The sequence below is a fragment of the Phoenix dactylifera genome, chromosome 2 (assembly GCF_051530095.1).
Source record: "Phoenix dactylifera cultivar Ajwa chromosome 2, Ajwa_hap1_PhDact_Kaust_v1.1, whole genome shotgun sequence".
Lineage (NCBI taxonomy): Eukaryota > Viridiplantae > Streptophyta > Magnoliopsida > Arecales > Arecaceae > Phoenix > Phoenix dactylifera.
The window spans coordinates 47,657,209-47,676,777 of NC_143191.1; the positions used below are offsets into that span (position 1 = coordinate 47,657,209).

The 19,569-nt window shown below is 37.0% G+C and overlaps 1 protein-coding gene across 1 annotated transcript; it reads right to left on the reverse strand.

Moving 5' to 3' along the window:
* Positions 1-15,272: 15,272 nt before the first annotated feature.
* On the reverse strand, positions 15,273-15,743 carry LOC148714866 (uncharacterized). Its single transcript, XM_088714712.2, has one exon. It carries the CDS (start codon positions 15,741-15,743, stop codon positions 15,273-15,275), a length of 471 nt encoding a protein of 156 aa, XP_088570838.2.
* Positions 15,744-19,569: the final 3,826 nt, after the last annotated feature.

Consider the following 19,569-nt stretch of genomic DNA (forward strand, 5'->3'; position numbering starts at 1 on the left):
GTTTACCGAGTCGACTTCGGGGAAGTATGAGTCGACTCCTAGGAGTCACAGGCAGAAAAGTCAGAGAGCAGTTTTCGGGTCTGAGATTCGAGTCGACTCCAGTGGAACGCGAGTCGACTCCGATGGTTGGTAGGTCGACTCCAAAGAAAGCAAGAGTCGACTCTCAGCGGAACACAAGGAAAAAGTCAGAGAGCATTTTTGGGACTCTGAGATTCGAGTCGACTCCCGCATTGCACGAGTCGACTCCGAGACTGCGCGACCATCAACAGATAGAAGATCAAGTTACTGCCTCTGAGATTCGAGTCGACTCCCAGACAGCTCGAGTCGACTCCACGATAGCTTCACGTCAAAAGGGAGAAGACCAACTTTCAGAAACTGAGAGCCGAGTCGACTCCGAGGAAGTTCGAGTCGACTCCAAGACTGGACGAGCCAAAAGACAGAGGATCGGGAGTTCGGGCTCTGAGATTCGAGTCGACTCCCAGGACAGTCGAGTCGACTCGAGAGGACAAAATTCAAAATTGGATCCACGGACTTCAGTGGATGAGCCGACTCTGAAATTGCCAAGTCAGCTCCAGAAGTTGGCGAGTCGACTCCAGGTTAAGACGAGTCGACTCCCAGTCGAGGCAAGCACATTAATTCAAATTTGGAACAGTGGCCGAGTCGTCTCCGGTAAAACACGTGCCGACTCCTGCAACAGGCGAGCCGACTCCTGATCGCGCGAGTCGACTCCAATCCCAACGGTAACATTGTCAGGAAATGCAGACTGTGTCCAACGGCTCTTTTTCTTGTCTCTAACGGCTATATTCTTGTTTCCACGCCATCTAAAGCTATAAAAACAAGAAGAGAGCTAGGGGAGAACTCATGGAAGTGGGAGAGATCATCTAGGAAAGAGATCTCAAAGAGATTACAAAGGAAATCTCCCATAAGTACAAAAGGGCCATCCAAAACGAAATAGAGAGAAGAAGAGCATCCAAGTGAATCCGAAAGCTTCCTCTCCATCCGTGTGCTGCCTCGGGGATCCTCTACTTCATGCCAAATCAGAGGAGGATCAAGTAAAGAAGAAGCCGAGCTCCTCCATCTTCAAAACTCGTTTGAGGGCTTCTTTTTACTCTATTTGTTTATATTGTCATATTTGCTTGTTTAAGAAGCTTTGATTTGTTTTTATTCTTTGTTTTAATATCTTGTAACTTGATTCAATCAAGGGATTGAATCAAGGAGTTAAAGATTTGTTGGTGAGCCAAAAGGAAAACCAACGGTGTAAGGTTTGTTGGTGATCCAAAGGGAAAACCAACGGGGTTTAGGTTTGTTGGTGAGCCGAGGGTAAAACCAACGTGTAAGGGTTTGATTGTGAGCCCGGGAAAACAATCGGAGTGGTTCTAGTCGGTGAGCCTGGAAAAACCGACCGAGTTCGTTGTGCGCTCGTAAAACAACAAGTTGGGTTGTGAGCTTGTAAAACAACCGGCTGTAATCTGTAGGATTATAGTGAAATTTCCAAGAGGTCTTGGGGAGTGGATGTAGGTGCTGGGATGCACCGAACCACTATATTTTTGTTGTGTTTGTGATGCTCTTTGTTAACTGACCTCCTCACTCACTTGCTTAGATATTAAGCTTGCTTAACTCTTCTTCGTGCATCCTTTAGTTGCAAGCATAATCAATTTACTCAATCATTAAATTGAATAGCATACTAGGGCAAAATTAGACTAATCTTTTATTGAACCCACTGCTTAATAGTTGATTAGATTAGAATCATACTCTTGCTAAGGTTAAGCTTCACTAAGCATCCATACAACTTAGCATAATTAATCTAAAAGATTAGAAGTAGTTTAAAAGTTATTAAAAGACCCAATTCACCCCCCCCCTCTTGGGTTGTCACCTTGGGCAACAAGTGGTATCAGAGCAGGTGCTCAAGATTAATTATTGATCTCACGATCAAGAGCCAAAGATCATGACAACTCAAATAGATAGTTTTCTAGGAGAGGGACAGTTAATTGATAGGCCTCCACTGTTTAATGGCATAGACTACACATATTGGAAAGCACGCATGCGCATTTTTATTCAATCACAAAACTATTATTTATGGAAAATCATAATAAATGACCTTCATACACTCTCTAAAACTATTAATGAAAAGGACTTAGCACAATTGAATGCTAATGCTATGAACATATTATATTGTGCTATTCATGAAACGAAGTTTAATGAAATTTCTGCATGCTTATCTGCTAAGGAGATCTGGGATACATTAGAAAATATTTATGATAAATCTCAGATTAGCTCACATGTGCTTCAATTACATACTAACAATGAGACTGCAGAAAAAGGTGTTGAATCCTCCACAGTAGCCGAGTCGACTCCCCGTTTGTCCGAGTCGACTCCTAGAGAAGAACAGTCTGAAAGGCAGAGACACAGTCTTGAAGACCCTGTGAACGAGTCGACTCCAAGTATTTCTGAGTCGACTCCCAAGTTAGCCGAGTCGACTCCAACAAGGCTTGAGTCGACTCTGAGGCAGATTAGTTCAAAAAACAAAGAGTCCGGTGATGGAAACAAGGATCCATTCCCAAACACCGAAAGATTCAAAAGCTTCCTAAAGACAAGGAAGAAGAGAAAGCAAGAAGAAAGGAGGAAAAAGATAAAAAGCAAGAAAGTCTTGACCAAGGAAGAGTCAAGCAAGAAATTGAAAGCTAGAAGCAACAATCAACTACAAGAGGTAACTAACTTATGTTTTATGGCACTAGAAGATAAAGTAGAATCTGAATCTAATGAACTTCATAAAGAATTTTCTTATGATGAACTCTTAAATGCTTTTCATGATTTGTATGGTGAATGTAGAAAATTAGCTATGAAAAATAAAAATCTTAAAAAGCTAAATTTGTAAATTTTAAAAGAAAGAAATTCTATTGCTGAAATACAAGACAAACTAAATTCTGAAAATGAAAGTTTAAGGTTAAATTCAGAACAATTGATTCAGAAAAACCAGTATTTAATTAAAGAAAATCAAAAGTTAAGTGAAGAAATTAACCAATCAAAATCTCTTATTAACAGATTCACTGTAAGTTCAGAGCGATTAAAAATGATGTTTGAAAGCCAATATGTTGCTTATGATAAATCAAAACTTGGCTTGACTCCTTTACTTAACAATAAATCTCTAGAGAAAAAGATTATCAATTCACCAAGCAAATCATTAAATAAGATAACATATTTCAAACATGAAAAGAATGGACATAACAACTTTACCTATCGTTCTAACATAATTAAATCAAGTGGTAAAGTTATTACAATTAAACAAATTTGGGTTCCAAAAGGAACCTTATGTCCTAACTCTCAAGGACCCAAGCAAGCTTGGGTACCCAAAATGAAAATATGAGGATGTAGACATAGGTGTGCCAAGATACCCATGGAATAAATAGAACTTTCATACAAATGGGTGTTCTAGACACACGTCAAAAATGAAACTTAAAACATACTTATGAAAAGTAATTTTAAATAATAAAATAATAATAATAATAATGAAATCAGTAAACTTTGTATTTCATCATTATTTTTGCTTTAGTATTTGATTAAAATATGAACTGCAAGTATTGACCAATTTTGTGATATAGAAAATACTTTTGGAAATATAATCAAATCACTTCATTTTATAGTATACTTTACTCACTATTGGATAAGTTGCTAAAAGATTAATCAATTTATTAAGAATAACTCTATGAATTCTCTATACGCTTGATTGAGAGTTTTTTATCCATGGCATTATTGTTTATTGATCATAGATATGATAATGTGTACTTGGTGTGCTTTTGAATATATGGACTATGAATACCAAGATTAAAGAAACCATCTTTGGCATATAAAATCAACTCATGCTAGTATGTACTTAATCTCAAAAGATCTTGCCATTGGATTACTTAGATTATCTTCTGAAAGGTCAAAGTTTACTATGTATGCTAACTAAGGAAACAAACAAAAATCAATTTCTAAATCTAAAGATGTTGTTTCCATCACTAAGTTTTCAAAAGCTTACATTGGATGTGTTCTTGGCAAATAAAATTGAAATATTTTCTGTATTTGCTAAATCTTGTAAAAATGTTTCAAATGATAAAGGTCTCCAAACTGTGAAGATAAAGAGTATCATGGCACAGTGTTGAAAACCAAAATCCTGATAAAGTTTATACAGAAATTAATTATTTCAGCACCAAGGACACCTTAAGTAAAATAGGATTAATAGAATTCTTGAAGAAATGAAAAAGACAATTGTATATGATAGTCATCTACTTAAATGATTTTTTTTTGGCTATCATCACTGCTTGTCATACATATGACTTCTATTAGATCTATTTTTGATGAAAACTTCTTTTGATCTTCTGAAAAATAGAAAATGAACCATTGCATATCTCTCATATTTTTCAGTCGTACATACTATGCTTGATATGGTCTTATGAAAATAATGGCAAATCTGATAAAGATATTTCTATTCTTGGATATCATTCATCAAGCAATGCATATAGAATATTCAATGAAAAGATTTTAGTTGCAGAAATATCAATTCATTTTATTCTTTATGAGACTATTGATTTATTATCAAGATACTAAAATCAAATTATATATGTATATGGTTAATCTTTTACATATAACAATCTGAAAACATGTTAATAATTAGAACCAAATTGAGCTTTTCAGAAATGCACTTAATGAAAAAAAATTGATGACTACTAAAAGACTAAATCAAGAAAAGATGTAATAGATCTTGATTCTTGCATGATTAAAAGTAAAGATCACCACTATCATTTGCTTGCCTCATGAGCTTTATATTCTGTCAAATGAATGTGTAGAATTCACTCCTATGTGGTTATTTCATTAAAAAGGAGATCTAAATAAAATAACCACCATATTTAAAGATTACACATTACATATATGATAAAGCAATATGTGATTTGGAACAAGCATCAAAAGCATGATAGCTTAAGTAACCTTTTTGATAGAAAGTAATCGTGATAAATCTATGCATCAAAAAGAAGAACCTGTGAGGTCTTATTTGCTCAAAGTATACATAATTTTTGGTTCTACTAATGAAAAGTTATATGAAGATTTTACTTAGCTCATGTTAAGTGAGTTTGAAATATATATGATGAATGAATCAACATCTTCTCTCAAACTCCAAATTAAGACAAACAAGAAAGGGGATCTTCATTGACCAACATTAGTCCACAAGAAAACTCTGATAGAAGATTGGCATGAAGAAGGTATGTCTATGACCCCATCTTGTAGAATTTGTAAAGGATGAGCAAAGTAGATCTATTGTTTAAAGCTGTATTAAAGCATGATAGAGTAATTATTTTATCATACAGCTAGTAGACCAGATTGTATGCTCATTATGTGACCTTGTGCAAGACTTCAATCTAACTTTAATTAATCATATTTTATTGATAACAAATACGTTATAATCTGAATTTTGATAGAAACAAACGTTTAAGATAAGTTGATTAAAACTTGGTTAACACATCTTATTGATAATTATCTTAAGCAAATAGAATCTAAACTAAATTGAGTTGACCTTGATAAATCTGTCTATTGCCTCACATGCTTGTCCTTGAACTATCTTGGTTAATGAATCTATCTCTTTAGTTCAAGTGATATGTGCTTGCTTATATTTAGGCAATCTCTTGAGTAAAGTGACTCAACATGCAACTATTGTCATATCTTATATTGAGTCATCTAGTTAAAAATATATATGTTGGATGAATGCTTTGTATCTTAAAGAAACTAATGACCTTCCTTCAAGAAAGAAAAATGAGAAACTTCAACTTGAAGGATATCTTCATGTAAGATACACTAAAGATTCACATGCAAACAAGAGAAAGGATCTTCTTCAGCCAAAAGTTCACACATAAGAAATCTAGTTTGGCTTGAAGAACATATAATGAATAGGTAATTTAGATACCTTTCTCACAAATTAGTTGAGCAAAGTCAGTAACTTAAACCTTATTATGGCATGATTAAATTCTTTAATTATTAATTTTTGATATCATGTCTATATGTGTACTGACTGACTTATACTTTTAGAAATTATTTCATGGTTTGCCCAAACTAAAATATATCTTTGCCTATGTCATAACCATGAAATACACAAGTATATGCTTAAAATTTTGATGTAAAATAACTTATGAGAAGTTATGAATCCTTGAGCACAATGAAAATGTTGGTTGCATAATATACATCTATATGATACATAAGATTATCTCTTTATTCTACTCTTTCATGTAAATTACTTGAGAATGACAAAAAGAGAGAGAGATAAAGAAAAGAAAATGGACATTGTTCAAGAGATGAAAAATCTGAGCAAAGGCAAGTACTTCAATCTTAAGGAAAAGCAAAACAAGCATAATATATTCGGCACATTTGGAAGGGATAAAATCTATAATTAATTACACTCAAACAGGGAGAGTTTGGAGTGAACATTTTAACCTTTCTATATTGCTCATCATAGGGATGGTGCCAATGGGGAGGCTAGTGGTAGTACCCGGCACTATTTGACCCAACTATTCGGTGTAGGGCATATTAGGGACGGCACAAGAGGGAGGGTAGTGGTAGTACCTCGTGCCCCTTTCCAACTCCACCGGATAGGGAGCAAATAGAGTATAGAGCATAAGAAAGTAAAAATGAAAGACAAAGTTAATAAAAGTATATAAGAAGAATCAAGTCAATTTTATAAACACTTGAAAACATACTTTAAGGATGAAATCAGTGCAAGATTATATATAAATAGGGGGAGTTTATTTGAAAAGGAATAGATTTTGATTCTTGACATGCTTGTTCTTAGTATTTTAATGCATGACTCAACACATGATATATTTTGCATATGGTATGATGTCTTGATTTATGGGTTCTCAATATTTTGTAATGCTCCATGCTTGGACAACTTGATTGAATATTTGGAATATTACATAAAATTTTTGTTTGGCATTATTGAAAAGAAATTTTCAGATTGGTTGTTAACAATCATCATTAAAACCTGAAAGTTGAATAAAGGAGAAGAGAAGGATATCTCTATTTAGGGAAAATAAATTGATTTTGTTCTATCCTTCAACTTGCCTAAATTTGGTATATAATGTTCAAATTCGTACCAAAACTCAACATTTAATATAAAGATTCTGAATATGCTCTTATATGTTTGAAAATATGTATTTTCAATCGTAATGATTTAAGATGAGCTATAATGTGGAAGATACATATCTCAAATTATGATTTTGAAAGCCTCAATTGAAAATCCTATGTAATTCAGAATCTGATTTTGTATACAAGTTTAAACTCAATATGATTGCTAAATAAAATCTTAATATAAGAAAAATAGAATTAAAATTTTGATGCCTTGGTTGATTACTCCGATACGCATCCGAAACATATCATTTCTTATCTTTAAAGTGTACTAATATTGGTCCAAATGATGTGTCTTTCGATGATTTTGATTGCAAACAAAAATTTCTAAATATATGATCTTATCTTGATATTAAAAAGATTTATTGTGTTTCATATATACATTGGTGAAAAACTATGATTAAGAAATTGAGTTCTATAAATATATATACCTCAATGATCATCTATATATTTTTCTCTCCTACATTCTTAAAGACTTCCATCAGAATATATATATAGAGTGAATGATCTTAAAGCTAGAAATATTTCAGCTCACTCAAATGATTCTTAAAAGAAAGAAAATATAAATATTTTTGAAAGAAACTGAGCTACAAATGAATCATTTTCTGATTAATATTTCTATACATTTTCTCTAAGATTAGGAGAAAGCATAACTTGTGCTTAAAAGATTAAAAAGGGTGATTGCTATAAATTTTGAATAATTCTTGATCACTCTACATTCTCGATATCATAGAATTTCAGTTTTATTCACGCTTGTCATTAAAATCTGAAATTCAACAAAAGAAAAGAATGATTGAAGAGGAATGCATCTTTTGAGGGGGAGCTTGAGTGATGCATACCTTGATTTTTATGGATTGATTTTGATGAACATCCTTATATTGCAATACATGCTTTAATTATAAGTTTATACCTTAAGATGAGTTCTATAAAGGTTGTCCTATCTCAAACCTTGAGTCTTATGAAAATAAGCTGAAACTTATAGAAAACATATTTTTGAGATTGACAATTTTATTGAACATTATCTTAGGATTCTAAACTCTTAAATGGAATGATCAATTGAGGAGGAGAAAGAAAATTTCAGAAGGAGAGGTCTTATGGAACTTAATCGCATAAATCTATAACTAAAGGAGAGAGAAAGAATACTAAATGAAAAGTGATTCTAATACTCTCCAATATGTATCATCTGAAATTTAAATCTGAAATTTAAAGTGGTACTTCTTGAATTAACCTAAGGAAGATTCCACCTACACTTGATTAGAAAACTATCTGTGGTATCATATTAAAAAAAAACCTCTTGAATTCACACTCGATGTGTTCTGCTCTGATCTTTTTGATGATGTCAAAAAGGGGGAGAAATATCTAAGTATATGCTATATACTCAGAATGCTTTATTACTTTGAATTGAATACAAATCAGCTTAAAATTTAAATATGTTGATTGTGTTAAGCTGATTAAATCTAAAGCATTATCATGAAGTATGTTTTTAAATATATATGTTTTCTACTTCATGCAACTTAGCTATGTATTACTTCTAGAAATCAATATCTTTTATATTGCATATACTCCAAGTTTTGTCATCATCAAAAAGGGAGAGATTGATGACCCAAAGATTGATTCATAGATTGATTTTGATGATCACAAAACCTTGAAGTATAGATACTAATGTTTATGTTGCAAGGAGAAAGATATTTATTTTGCAAGGAACATAGCAAGTTGGAAGAACACAAGAAGGCCTCCAAAGCTCTCAAGTTGGAAGAAAGCTACAATTTATTGGCCCAAGCTTAAAGTTCAAAGGATTCAAATTGGAGGAGTAAAATCAAAGGAAAAATTCGAAAGAATAGTCTTCGAGTCGACTCCTGAGGAATTCGAGTCGACTCCAATGTTTACCGAGTCGACTCCGGAGAAGTATGAGTCGACTCCTAGGAGTCACAGGCAGAAAAGTCAGAGAGCAGTTTTCGGGTCTGAGATTCGAGTCGACTCTAGTGGAACGCGAGTCGACTCCGATGGTTGGTAGGTCGACTCCAAAGAAAGCAAGAGTCGACTCTCAGCGGAACACAAGAAAAAAGTCAGAGAGCATTTTTGGGACTCTGAGATTCGAGTCGACTCCCGCATTGCACGAGTCGACTCCGAGACTGCGCGACCATCAACAGACAGAAGATCAAGTTACTGCCTCTGAGATTCGAGTCGACTCCCAGACAGCTCGAGTCGACTCCACGATAGCTTCACGTCAAAAGGGAGAAGACCAACTTTCAGAAACTGAGAGCCGAGTCGACTCCGAGGAAGTTCGAGTCGACTCCAAGACTGGACGAGCCAAAAGACAGAGGATCGGGAGTTCGGGCTCTGAGATTCGAGTCGACTCCCAGGACAGTCGAGTCGACTCGAGAGGACAAAATTCAAAATTGGATCCACGGACTTCAGTGGATGAGCCGACTCCAAAATTGCCAAGTCAGCTCCAGAAGTTGGCGAGTCGACTCCAGGTTAAGACGAGTCGACTCCCAGTCGAGGCAAGCACATTAATTCAAATTTGGAACAGTGGCCGAGTCGTCTCCGGTAAAACACGAGCCGACTCCTGCAACAGGCGAGCCGACTCCTGATCGCGCGAGTCGACTCCAATCCCAATGGTAACATTGTCAGGAAATGCAGACTGTGTCCAACGGCTCTTTTTCTTGTCTCTAACGGCTATATTCTTGTTTCCACGCCATCTAAAGCTATAAAAACAAGAAGAGAGCTAGGGGAGAACTCATGGAAGTGGGAGAGATCATCTAGAAAAGAGATCTCAAAGAGATTACAAAGAAAATCTCCCATAAGCACAAAAGGGCCATCCAAAACGAAATAGAGAGAAGAAGAGCATCCAAGTGAATCCGAAAGCTTCCTCTCCATCCGTGTGCTGCCTCGGGGATCCTCTACTTCATGCCAAATCAGAGGAGGATCAAGTAAAGAAGAAGCCGAGCTCCTCCATCTTCAAAACTCGTTTGAGGGCTTCTCTTTACTCTATTTGTTTATATTGTCATATTTGCTTGTTTAAGAAGCTTTGATTTGTTTTTATTCTTTGTTTTAATATCTTGTAACTTGATTCAATCAAGGGATTGAATCAAGGGGTTAAAGGTTTGTTGGTGAGCCAAAAGGAAAACCAACGGTGTAAGGTTTGTTGGTGATCCAAAGGGAAAACCAACGGGGTTTAGGTTTGTTGGTGAGCCGAGGGTAAAACCAACGTGTAAGGGTTTGATTGTGAGCCCGGGAAAACAATCGGAGTGGTTCTAGTCGGTGAGCCTGGGAAAACCGACCGAGTTCGTTGTGCGCTCGTAAAACAACAAGTTGGGTTGTGAGCTTGTAAAACAACCGGCTGTAATCTGTAGGATTATAGTGAAATTCCCAAGAGGTCTTGGAGAGTGGATGTAGGTGCTGGGATGCACCGAACCACTATATTTTTGTTGTGTTTGTGATGCTCTTTGTTAACTGACCTCCTCACTCACTTACTTAGATATTAAGCTTGCTTAACTCTTCTTCGTGCATCCTTTAGTTGCAAGCATAATCAATTTACTCAATCATTAAATTGAATAGCATACTAGGGCAAAATTAGACTAATCTTTTATTGAACCCACTGCTTAATAGTTGATTAGATTAGAATCATACTCTTGCTAAGGTTAAGCTTCACTAAGCATCCATACAACTTAGCATAATTAATCTAAAAGATTAGAAGTAGTTTAAAAGTTATTAAAAGACCCAATTCACCCCCCCCCTCTTGGGTTGTCACCTTGGGCAACAAGTATGTAGCCTATTTTCTCATAGTCCAAAACAATTTTGAGGTTTCTTAGCCAGTCCTTGTAATTGGTTCCGGTCAGTCGGTTGGTCTCAAGAATACGGGTCAAAGGGTTTGAAGCTGACATTGTATCTGCAGAGAGTAAAAATTCTAGTTAGACTTTTGTACTTGATCCTAATCTGTTCTAAGGTCTTTTTAGAACAAATGTAACTCCCACTATTTTCTCGAATCCCTCACACTCCCTTGGTAGGAAAACGGAAATCCCACACGACTAGGATTTCTAGTGGGTACTGCGGTCCCACCGATTTACATGCCACCTCACCTAACAGTTATTGGTGACACATAGATTGATGAATGTACAACTCTTGTACAATGCTTCTCAAGCATGTTGCAGTGTAACTTGGTCTCTAAGCCATGAAAACCTCACCTAACAGTTATTGGTCCCATTTCTTAGTTAAGTCAGACCCACCGTATAACCGTAGGAATAAAGTCGTCATTGGGTCCTCACCTAACAGTTATTGGTGCCCAACCCCATCTTTACCCTACAACATCTCATGTCTATAGAGAGGTCCAGCCCCCCGATGCAACTTGCCCACTGTGTCCAGCCGAGACAAATCAACATCAGAAAGACCTTAGCAGCTCTACTACAGTGGAAGACCTATTGACTTAATATTGGTTAATCAGGTCTTAGTGTTTGCAACTTGAGCTCTTCATAAGAGGTAATCGAACAATTGGCCAGGTAAGCAGGTGGGAGGCTCCCCTTACTCAGAGAGTAAGGTCCTAATTAAGTAACCACCTTTCATGCTTTCCTAGACACCAATTAGATCAATTAATCTAATATGACTTGCTCATGTCGGTTCACTCTCGACTTGATTGAGGAGGTTTTGATTTAGGTCTCAATTGGGTTTGCTACATCACATGTAAACCTATCTACCCGACTCACATTCACATCACATGCAAACGGCACATTGCAGGCAGTTATAATCGCAGCAATAATTAAAGCTAAACTTTAAATAGGTGATGATCATGAATTCTAGTTAGGTCGTATTACAAGCACATGCACGTCAATCGATCAACTGGTCTTCAACTCTTGAATTGGTTCCAAGCCTTCTTGATTCGATCCTTTACCAACTCTTGATCCAATCGCCATCAACCGCTTAGACCCCTGCTCATCTCATGCATCATCTTCGACTTGATCATTGACGTACATCACATCACAGAAATACAACCAGATATAAAATAAAAATAAAAATAAATTACATCTCCCTTTTAGGAGGCACGCAGGCCTCTCAAAACATTAAATAAGATGCATGCAAGCATCTGAAAAATTACATGACATTACAGATCACATCGCAGGTCATTACATTCGATACCAAAAGGGTTTGAATCCTATGATCATCACCACATGCATCTCATGCATGATTTTATCTAATCTGATTTTAATTTTATTATGCAACCATCTGAGATCCAGATCATGCAATACCTTAATTTTAAACATCATAATCATATCATAATTTTAAAACTAACATCGCATGATCGATCTAACAAAATCAGCATGCTGAAAATTTTCAGCATCACGAAATTTCAGCACGCAGAATTTTTCAGCATGCATAATAATTAAAAAATCAGAACTAATTCATAATTAATTAACTATTATCTTAATTGGATCTCCAAAACCATAGATCTGATACCACTGTTGGATTGCCCCACAGCGGCGCGACGTTCGCGGCGGAATCCGCATGCCGGGCCCGGTGCATCGCATACGCCGGAACAGGATCGGGTAGATTTCAAAATTTTTCTGAATCAAAACGATTCAGAACCCTTTTGAATTAAGATGGGGACTAAACTAAGATCTAATAATTAATTATGAATTGTTAAACTACTAGAAAAACAGAAATATAAAAGTTCAAATGAAGATCTCATCTTCACCTTTGTGCGGGTAGAAGAACACCGCAACCGATGATCGTGGTTTGGTTCCTTGTAGCCGCACAAATGTCCGGCCTCTACAAGTATCCACACGAGGTTGCTGAAGATCAGAGATGGGGCTTCACCGGGGTGCTAGCTCCTTGCAAAAGCCTCTCTTGGATGTCGAAGAAGAAGGAAGAAGAAATCACAAGGATCCCACCTTGTGCAGCCTTCAAAATGAAGAAGAAAACCCTTCACTGTTTTGATTCTTTTCTCTCTCTTTTTGCTATTTAAAAATCCCCAAAAACATGGCCTTGCTGCCCCACACCTGGGAGAAGAGCTCTGATTTTTCTTGGGGCGTGGGGCTCCCTTTTTATAGGGTTCAAAACCCTATGCGCCAGGAAACCTAATAGGTTTCCTGGTGCCTTTCTTTATTGGCGGGCCCCTTGATTCTTGGAAAGAATCAAGAGGCGTTGGCTCCCAGCAAAGAAGGAGAGGGGGCCACGCCCCTCCTTGTCCTCTTGGCTGCCCCCTCTTGCCTATTTTGACCCCTCAAAATAAGGCATCAAGAGGGAGGCTCCAATAATAGGAAAAAGGCTGAATTTGGCAGGATTTTCAAGGACTCGATCTAGCCAACTTTTGACTAGGATTTGAGTCAAATTTCTTTGGATCAGACCCAACATAATTTGACTCAATTAATCAGCAAATCAAAGACTTAATTATAATCTAATTATAATTATTTAATTCTTCCATTTAACTCACTAACTCTTAGTGGGTTATTTCAAACATCAATCTCATTGACATTGTGATTCCAAATCACAATTCGACAATCCTAATAATCAGAACCCCTAATGTGTGTGACCTCGTAGGTTCTAATCTAACTGGTAATGAGACATATTGAGATCTCCATCTCAATATCACTGAAACACCTTTCAGTGGACTGAAACACTTTCAGTTCTACTCGTCAGGATTTACCGATCATCAGGTAAATTCCCGTGAGTCCCAACATCCACAAGTGACACCTAGCAGTATGTAGTGGCAACCCAGTAGAATAGAATAATGAACCTCTAGGTGCAGTTATCGTGTGATACAGTCCTACTATCGTGGATTCCTACAGGACGGAGGTCATGGACAACTCGTCAAACCCCATCGTCTGTCATATGTCAAGATTTATTCGACTTAAGTTCGAGAGTGGAAAACTCTTTCTCCACTGTGCATACTGCCCCGGCCGAGGTCTTACGAACTCAGTCTTATAAATCACATAGGATATCTCCTTATCTATCAAGGTCGATAGATTCCTTATAGGTGCATACCCTACTCCTACAGTGAACTTACTGCAGCCAATCTACACTGCATGGACCCATATGGCTAGAGACCATGTATGTGTGCAGTCAAACTACAATAACCTCACTGTGAGTAGCCGAAGCACCGCAGGTCAAAGGACCAGTCACACTACTGCAACATCAAGCAAGTCACTGACGAGTGGATAGACATCCAAGTGACTTCTTGTCTTGGTCACGCTCAATACCCTTGTTCTCCAACAAGCACCTGCACTATCACTTCAGTGTCCCTACACTGTGGACTCAAGTCTCGTCCATCCAGAAGGAAAGTGATCTGTGCACTGATCGGATCGATCACCGTCCTCGTGATGATCCATTGATCAGGAGCATTTAGAAATTAATCACCAATGATACATAGCTCAAATTCTCAACTCTTGAGAATATGCATCGTCATCTTATTAATTTCTTGGACGATTCATAGACACATAAATAATATGAATGAAAAGATGCCTTTTATTTATTCAATAATAAATAGTCAAGTACAAAATTATGCCCCTAGAATTAATAATGTGTCAACCAGATTGGCTTCTAGGGCATACATCTAACAGTCCAACCATACGAGAGTCATAAAATAATTCAATCATTCCATTACTAAATTTAAAAGAAAATCTTGATTGATCAAGTTTTGACACAGAAATTAATTCCGTCTCATTGTCGGTACAAAAAATATATTTTCCAAAATAAGAGAAAAACTAGACTCCAAGGATAACTTCACTGCTCAAATAAACTCAACTTTAACTTGAACTCCATTTCCAACGCACAGGTTCTCTTCATTCTCACTTGGCCTTCATCTCCTTATTAATCCCTGTCGAAGTCTTCTTTTTCTCCAACCAAGCCTTAAACTTAAAGCAATCCTTTTGCCAATGACCTTTCTTTTTGCAGAATTTATATTTGTCATTCTTCTTCATAATTCCTTTAGGACCACTAGAAGTCTGCCCACCAGACCTTTTGTTTTGCTGATTGTAGTGAGGTTTGTTGCCCTTATGCAACTTAGCCTTATGATTATGAGAAGGCCTCTTATTCTGAGAAGGCTGATGGGTCAGTTGCATAGTTTCAACAATCTCACGACGTATTCTATACACCTCTTGGGCACACACAGCAATCAAATTATTCCAATTTTATTTGTCACGCTGGGCATTATAAGCAACCTTAAGCTGATTAAACTGACTAGGAAGGCTATTAAGAATATGATAGACAAGAAAAGGCTCTGCAATGGAAACTTTAAGAGCTTCCAATTTAGAACTTATGTGCAACATTTTCATGATGTACTCCCTAACTTCACAAACACCATCATATTTCATATTCATAAATTTATCCATTAGGTCCCCAGTCTCAACCTTATCAGACTCAACAAATCGCTGTCTTATAGCATCCAAATTTTTTTTAGCATTGTCGTGGTCCGGTATAGCACCCATAATGGAATCAGATATGGAACGCTTGATAATCTTCAAACATAGCCTGTTAGCTCTTTTCCCTTTGACATACTTAGCCTTGTATTTGATAGTGCTCTTATCTGTTGGTTTTGAAGGCTTCTCCTCCAAAGCAAAATCTAAACTCAAGAGACCTAGTGCTTTTTTTTTCGTTTTCATCTCAAATAATTATTTTCAGTCAAGATTTCAACAACAGACAATTGGCTTGAAAGGGAAGAGGCATTCAAAACTGTGGAAACAACATATTTTATTTAATATCATCCAAATGTGATGCATGCAATCAATGGATGATAACATATCCATCTAATCAACTTGGGCTATTAATTAGATAGTCCGTAATCAACTTGAAAAACATATAAGTCTAATTACGGTAAGAGCTTCGGTGCATCATTGTAGAGTCGCTTTTGGGCTAACAATACAACACACTATAAAGTACTTTTAAGACATATCATGAAGCCAATTAATAAAATCACATCAACTTTCAAAACACCATCACCTTTGGGCAGAAGAATGATTCTAGGCTAATGCAATCCCATTAATCACTTCATATTATTTTTCCAAATCATCATACACAATAACACCTTCGGGCAAGTTATTGCATTTAATGATCTGGCAGAATGCAATGCTACCTTTTTTTATGAGAAAATCAAATAAATATCAGTGAGTGTGCCACTTTGGTGGCTACCACCCACTTCAATTTCAAAATATTCTCTTAATGGAAAAATAAGGATAGTCTTTATGCCCAACAAATTTCAATCACAAGAATAATGGTTCATGTGACAAAAACATAACCATCAAATATACTACAAATATAATCAAAAACATATGTGATTGATCAAACAAAAATATTAATTACAAAAAGTATATATGGTAGCAAGAAATGTCCAAAATTTAACAATTTATTAATTTGACACCTTAATAATTAATATGCATGAGGGCCTTGATTCAGATTATTCAATATTTAAATAAAAATTAAATGGGTTACTAACTCTTAGCCCCAAGTCCAAAACCCATTATGGTCCATTAGGATGCAATGCAAGTAAAATAAATATGGGCTGACTAAATAAAAAGGCCCAAGTTGCAATTATGGACATATTCAGATTGGGCTTAGTAGGCCAAAAAAAAATCCTAAAAATTATTCCTCCCTATTTTCCTTCTTCTTCCCAGCGCCACCACTGTTCCTTTTTTTTTTTTGGGAAGCAGCCCATGGCTGCTACCCATTGCTGCCCTATGGTGGCATCCCATGGCTGCCACCCATGGCCGCCACCCATGCTGGCCACTGCGAGTGGCCAACGAGGCTCCCCGGGCCGTCGCGTTGCCATGAGACACGCGGCCGGCTGTGGGGTGGCCGAGAGATGGCCCCATGGTCGAGCCTGGCGGTGTCTCGAGCGACATCCACGATCTGGGGCCGGCCGTGGGGTGGTTCAGGATGCGCCCGCTGCTTCCCAGCCGCGGGACCATGCTGTCCGCCTCTTGGGGAGGCCTGACGCGAGTCCAGGGAGGCCTTGCCTCCCCTTCCTCTTTTTTTTGTTTCATCATCCTCCATGTTTAGATCTATAAGGGGATTTGAAATGGGAAGATGGAAGAAGATGAAGTCTGCAGGAGAAGGAAACAGGGAGATTTTTTTTTAATCCAAAAATAATATACAATCATGTTACTAGCAAATCTGAATTAAAATCAAATCAGATATTTGATTATCAATGAAAAATCTATGCATGCAGATTTATGCAGAAGATCCATTCACCAATGCATAAAATTAATCCGTAAGTCCAGATGAAATCATAATTGTGTATGAAGGATTGTAATCTTAGTATGGAGGCTCTGATACCAATTGTTAATTTTAAATTACAACATGCTAAGATTTAGAATCACAACAGCATAGTATTGAAGTTTGAGAGATATACCTGCGGACGACATATTGAAGATTTTCTTCAATCACCTGAAATAATAGCGGCTGAATCTTTCCTTCCTTGCTCCTCACAAAAGATAGCCGTCAATGGGGCAAGCTATCAACCATATGGAGAGGAGAGGGGGACCTAGCCTTTATATAGGAAACATAAAGGAGCCTTCCCATTAAAGGCTCCAAAATCCTAATTGGGTCTCATGGCCTACATACCAAAATTAGCACAATAAATAGGACTCAATCCTATACATTCAAGGTGCACCAAAGCTCATAAAACAAAATGATCACACATCATATTGGGCTTAACCATAATACCATTCTGAGCTATCACTACAGGAAAACAAACCTATCCCGACGCTTTTTTGGACCTTTGGCGACGCTAATAAAAGTCGGCTAAAGTACAACCGATGTAAAGCCGAGCGTCGCCAAAGCGTCGGCGATACCAGAGTGGCAAAAGTTTTTGCCGACGCAGGACGAAAGCATCGGCAAAAACCGGGATTTGCCGACGCTTGCGTAGCGTCGGCGATAACCCGACGGATAATTTCCTCACGGTTTTCCTCTTGGTTTTCCCGATGCTTTTTAGCGTCGGCCATTCCCGACACTTTAAAGCATCGGCAAAAGTGGATCTGCCGACGCTAATGTAAGCGTTTGAAGCGTCGAAATAAGCGTGCCGGTGCCGTGCCACGACGTCTTTTACCAACACTTAAAAACGTCGGGAATTATTTTTTAAAAAAAAATAAAAACACCAATTCATATTGTAAAACACACATTACAAAACATACATTATAACAATATAAACCTGTTACATTGATACATTGACACAAACACTCAGATCATTCGAAATATGAATATTGTCATATCTGATTAAAAATTTGCTTAATAAGTTTCAAATTACAATGTACTCTGAAAAATAAGAAACATATACATATCAAACTCATAAAAGATAATCTAGAATGCATCAGGGATGGAATTCAACTCCATCATCATCAGCTCTATAAGCGTTTGAAGTATCAGGAATCTACAAAAAAAAAGAGAAACCTTAGAAGTTAGGAATAATATGATACATTAACTCATATACCATAATTAATAATATGTAAAGTATTCAAATATATATAGTTATTTATCTGAGAAGGTAGAAATCGTTGTAACATGGATGAAATATTCGTAAGCTGAGACTGCAAATTTGCTTGGTTTTGCTTCAGCTTTTCAATAGTTGCTTAAAGATGACGAACTTCTGCAGTGTTACTACCTTCTCTAGCATTTCTTGTATATGTGCCCACTAAAGACAACTGAGTGGGGGTAACTCCAACGCCATAACTCCTCACTCGACCATAATGCTCTGGGCCCATCAATTCAGCGAGCACTTGAACTTCAATATGATTGGTCACGTCAGATGATGATGACCTCCCGATGCGCTCTGAAATAAGATTTGTTGCCCTATCCTATATCTCTCAAAAAAAAATTCAAATTAATGTATGTCGATAATAGAACCAAAAAAAATACAGCACAAGTCAAAGATATACATACAACTATATCTCTTGACTCCGCTCGGACAAAGCTGCCATCTCGGTGGGTGTGAGTCATCTTATAAAACTCCACCCTACCAGGCTCCCTCCCATTATCATCCATCTACAACAAAAAGTATATTTCAAGAGTATACATGCTATATGATAGAATAATTTTAAATAAATTTAAAGAGTTTCAAAAAAACTTACGTATTCAGCTCTACGCCTTGCATAACTCATGGAGCCTGAAGTGTAAGAAACAATCTGCGATGCTCAAGCAGCTCTACCAATATTGGAATATGTCTTCCCCAAAAAAAATAAACAATGTAATTTATACAATGTATAAATTTCTAATCTATAATAATAGTAAATACAATCTAAGGTATTGAAAAAATATACACAATCTGAGCTCTCTCGGAAAACCAGTAGTGGACAACCTCCCTCCACTGATGAGAGATTACATCTGGAGGACAAACACGGGCCACCTCCTCTTCAGTCATGCCCTCGTGCTTCCAATCCACCTTTAGCTTCGCCTTATATTTTTTCCATTTGCGGTTGACGAACTTCAGCACCCAAT